Genomic DNA, 5,199 nt, shown 5'->3' with positions numbered 1-5,199 from the left:
AACCCACTTCCCAAACGGAGGCTAAATATTCATCACAACTTATGTTAGATATTTTTTATCTTATAACCGAATGTTTAGATCAATTTACATGTATTTCAACTAATTTAAACTCATGTTAGATATGATTTACAAGCTCGATTATGTAGGAGTGTTTTGAGAAGATGATTAAAAATTAATTTTTGATTTATAACTAAATTTTTTGACTTCTTTAAAAAGTGATTTAAGAAGTTGATAAAAAGTTACTTTTGACTTTTTTAATTAATATTTATTTATAATGCCATATTATAATCAAATGACTAAAATATTCCTACCAAATTTAAAAAATTTATATTTTTATTTATGTATAACCTTAAATAATATAAAAAATATAATTATAATTTCCTTGCTTGTTTTTAGATTTCTCAAATCACTTCTTGTTAAAAAAGTCAAGCTAACTTTTTTTATCCCGAAACTGTAAACGCAATTTTTAACCTGTGTTCCAAAAGAGCACGTAGTCACGATTCTCCAAAATCACTGCACCAATCAGTTATTGCATCACCCATACAAGAATGGGTATATGAATTCTACGATAAATAAATGGATAGTGATAAACAGTTATAACACTAGAATTCTAACATGAGTTATAGTAAAGCGTTAAAAAATATAAACAAAATAAAAAATTAAGAGCTCAAATTATGAAATTTTAAAAAGTGAGTTCCATAATGATGTGATGTTTGTATCTTGTTTTTTTTTTTTTTTTTTCATTGTCAAGTCATTAAAATTCTGTTTAAAACTCTAAAGTGAAAGGGATGTAATATTTTTGAAAAAAAAGAAGTTAAAACATCACGTCATCATGTAGAACTCATTACTAAAACTTTTAAATTAGAGCTCCCAACATTATTGTAAATAAATAAAACTATACGAAAGATCCATAATACAGAGCAATTTTCTATTGTGTAACATTAAAATCAACAACACGGTGAGGGTTTGAGTTAATTTTTTGTTTTCTTTTTAAATTTTGAGAATGTAAATCCATTAGACATTCAAACAAGTTGTGGAAGAACGCTGTACACTGAGGAAAAAAAACATCTCCTTATGCTAGGTTTTTCATGTCTTCTCTCTCAGAGAACAATTATCAAACACTTGGACTGCCTTGTCCATTCTTTTCTGGAAAACAAACGAACCTTAACCATTAACATCTACAATTAACAATAAGCTCTCAGCTACGTCCAGCTAATCGCAATCGGACTTCCGACAATAAGATTCCCGTCCGACCACTTCATATATCCAAATTCAAACGAATTCGACGGCATTGGGCCGGCGGTGAAAGTCACTGTATAAGATTTCTTCTCATTCGATTGAGTGAAGCTCAAGGACTCGGGCACAATCGAAGCCTTAACCGACTTACTTTGTAGATTAATTGACACATTGTATGTGGCCGGAGAGCCGACATTGGTGAGCGTTCGCGAAAACTTGACCACCGTGGAACCACCGCCGCCACTGCCACCATTACCCATTTGTGGGCTTAGGAGAGGCACGGAGAAAGAAGGGTAGTTGAGATCGGTGAGACTGTATTTCTTTGTTGGGTCACATGTGAAGTTCGTCCTCGCGAGAGTGCTAATCTGTGACGCAGTGTAGTTTAAGGCGCAGAGGAAGCCCAAGTAATCCTTGACGTCCAAATCATAGACGAGTCCTGGATTGAGGGCTGATACAGGGTCCACGTGTCCAGCGCCGTGATCGAACGCCGTAGATGGTTTTCCGACTGCGATGTCTTCGAGCAAATTACCGTTTTTGTACGCCGTGTAGGCGGTGGTCATGAGAGCCGATCGTATGGCGCCGGGGCTCCACTCTGGATGCGCCGCCTTGAGTAACGCCGCGAGGCCGCTCACATGGGGGCACGACATGGAGGTGCCGGAGATGATGTTGAAGCCTACACGCCTAGTGTCGTCGACCAACCCAGTAGGTGCCACAGATCCCGACCAACCCGCTATGATGTTGACGCCTGGCGCAATGAAGTCCGGTTTCAAGATTTCCGGCGTGATTAAGTTTGGCCCTCTTGAACTAAACGCCGCCACCACGGGCGATGGTTCAATCCCCACCTTGGTTCCTTCAAAAAGAATAGTAGCCATCGGATTGGGATCTGAAAATAAGTAATTCTTGATTGAGTCACCGGATTTCTGACCCACCGTCGTCGCCGGCAGTAAATGGGCGTCAGCCACCAGCTCGTCTCCATTCGCCGCCGTATTGGCCAACACCATCCCAGCACCACCAGCAGCTTTCACCACAGCCCCTTTCTGTACCCTAGGGCTCACCCCACGATCACACATCACGATTTTCCCTCTAACTTTCTCGGGAATCAATGTGCCAGTCATGCAAAGATTACCACTCGTAGAATTACTCGCATTACCAGCGTAAACAAACGGAAGCATTTTACTGGGCAAAGACTCACCCTTGTAAAGCGACACTCCGGAATAGTTCATTCCATTGCCGAGACTAACGTACGCCGGGAAGTCACGATCCAACGTTCCAGCGCCGACGGTGGTGATCCACGGTGCCACGTTGGACAGGCTGTACGGACTGGGCCCCGCATTTCCGGCTGAGCAGGAGACCAGAATTCCCTTCTCCATTGCCGCAAAAGCTCCGATTGCGACGCTGTCCCTGTAATAGTCCGACATTCCGCCGCCGAGCGACAACGAAAGAACGTTGACGTTGTCGTCAATGGCCTTGTCCATCCCAGCCAATATGTCGGAGCTGAAGCAGCCGCCGATCCAGCAGACTTTGTAGACGGCTAGTCTGGCTCCAGCCGCCATCCCTCGGGCTGTTCCGGCGGCATAGCCAAATAGGCTGGCGTTGGCAACCACCGACCCCGCCGCCGTGCTCGATGTGTGGCTCCCGTGGCCGTCGTCATCTCTCGGTGATTTGGATTCTCTAGAGATATCGATTGAACCTAACGTGGCTTCGTAGCCTCTCGAGAAGTACCTCGCGCCGATGAGTTTTCGGTTACAGTTTGATGTAGTGAAGTTGGTGCCGGACTCACACGCACCGTTCCATGAGCTGGGAATGGGTCCGAGCCCTGTATCGTCGTAGCTCTTGCTTTCGGGCCAAACGCCAGTGTCTAACACTCCTACGATTACATCACTCACTGAGTTTGATTGTGGGAACAAATTCGTGGTCTTGTCGAGACCCAGAAATTGAGGGGATCGAGTTGTGTGAAGCTCGTACTTCATCTCCGGCAACACGGAGAGAATTCCGGGTTGATTTTCCAGTGATTGAGCTTCGTCAGCCGTCAATCTCGTGGAAAATCCGTGGACTACGTTGCTGTAGGTGTAGAGCATCTCGGCTGAGTCGGACACCGATTTGAGAGACGAGTCGTACCAGTGAGTGTGGTCATTAAAACTCGCAGGCATTTCGGATTTCGCCATATGTACTATGTATGTCTTTTTCTGTACATTCTTCTTCATCTTCTCCATTGACGCCATGGATATTTGGTATAAACCCAGAACCAACAATACTAAAAGACAATTCATCAACGACACTTTCTTCTCCATATCTTCCCTCCTCACGCAAGATTGAAAGATGGTAATGGAGGAAAGGCTTCCGAGACTTTGCCTCTTAATATAGAGCGAGATAGAATAGCTGGAAGATGTGTGAAATCATAGAAGAAAAGGGGAGAGAGACGGAGAGAGAGAAAAAAAAACAGTTAAGAGAGAGAGAGGGAGTGAGAAAGAGTGTGAGGGATCGAGGGAGGAGTGGGGAAGGTGCTGGTGAAAATGAATTTGTTTTGGGAAAGAATGTTAGAGGTTTTAATTTTTTACTAAATGAATGGTTAAATATTTTATATCAGTGTGAGATTTATAAAAATGTAGATTTTATATTTTGGTCTTATTTGGGAATAGATTTTTTTAGTATTTTTTTAGTTTTTTTTGGTTAAATATGATATAAAAAATTTAATTAGTGTGTTTGGTTTGAGTTTTCGAATTAAGTTTTTTAAAAATTAATTTTTTTGATTTTCGTATTTTTTTTGTTTTTAGTGAATATTTTTAAAATTTTAAACATTTTTTTTACTTTTTTAGATGCACCTTACTTAGCCTCTGTTTGGCAAGTGAGGTTGGAGGCTTTTTTGGCTATTTTAGCCACAAAAAACAAAATAGGCTATTTTAGGCATAACAAACAAAACATCACATCCAACCCATAATCATTACATTCTTCTCTCACAAAAAAACTCAAAAAAGCCAAAAAGTCCTTCCCAAACCAAGCTTTTAAGCCCAGGCTAAAATAGCCAAAAAAGCCAAAAAGCCAAAAAGCCAACCCACTTCCCAAACCAAGCCTTAGATGTATCTAAAAAGTAAAAAATTTATGAAAAAATATTTAAAAAAATTAATAAATACATAAAAATAAAAAAATATATATTGAATTCTTGTATTTTTGGTATTTAGTGGATTTTTAAAAGATTTTTTTTATAATTTTTTTACTTTTTAGGTGTATTTATGTTAGGTGTGTCTAAAAAGTAAAAAAATTGTTTAAAATATTAAAAAAATTAAGTAAAAACAAAAAATACGGAAAATAAGAAAGTAGAATTTTCTGAAAAGTGCTTTTTGAAAAGTGAAAACAAGCAAATATGTTTAGAATGATTTTTTAATTTTTTATGAAAAGATGTACAAAAAAGTGGAGAGAAAAAAGAATTTTTGACTTTTTTATATAAGTTGTTGGTTTTTTAATTTTTTAGTAATTTTTTGGCTAAAAAAAAGTCACTTACCAAAAGAGACCTTATATGAAACATTTAGTCATTTATTTAATTAAAAATTTGATGTTTCTAGTATTATCTCTTTGTTTTGTACCAAAAATAATGATAATGATGATAATGGAAAATGTTTGGTAGCTCAAAATTTTGTGGCTCAAATGGTTCAAATTTGTCAAAACGACGTCGTTTTATACTCATTTACACTCAAAACGACGTCGTTTTGAGTGATTTGAGCCATTTGAGCCACAAAATTTTGAGCTACCTAGCATTGTTGGATAATAATTTTGTTAAAAAAATGAGGGACGCAAACAATAGATCCAATTTTGATTGATTCGCCGTCACATTGATAAGAAAATAAAGTTATTTTTGATAAGTTGATTAAAAATTAATTTTTTAATTTTTTAAAATTTATTTTGAAAAAATATGTTAAAATTATGAGAGATGATTTGATTAAAAATGGGTTAAAAGTTAGAAGATGA

The 5,199-nt window shown here is 38.1% G+C and overlaps 1 protein-coding gene across 1 annotated transcript; it reads right to left on the bottom strand.

The window, feature by feature from the left end:
* Window positions 1-1,052: 1,052 nt before the first annotated feature.
* LOC114316340 (subtilisin-like protease SBT1.7) lies at window positions 1,053-3,859 on the bottom strand. The gene has a single exon (XM_028263001.2). It carries the CDS (start codon window positions 3,525-3,527, stop codon window positions 1,203-1,205), a length of 2,325 nt encoding a protein of 774 aa, XP_028118802.2. The 5' UTR covers window positions 3,528-3,859; the 3' UTR covers window positions 1,053-1,202.
* Between the last annotated feature and the right edge of the window lie 1,340 nt (window positions 3,860-5,199).

Source organism: Camellia sinensis, chromosome 1, assembly GCF_055761805.1.
Source record: "Camellia sinensis isolate YWXY chromosome 1, ASM5576180v1, whole genome shotgun sequence".
NCBI classification, from domain to species: domain Eukaryota; kingdom Viridiplantae; phylum Streptophyta; class Magnoliopsida; order Ericales; family Theaceae; genus Camellia; species Camellia sinensis.
This window is presented reverse-complemented; position numbering and strand designations above follow the sequence as displayed.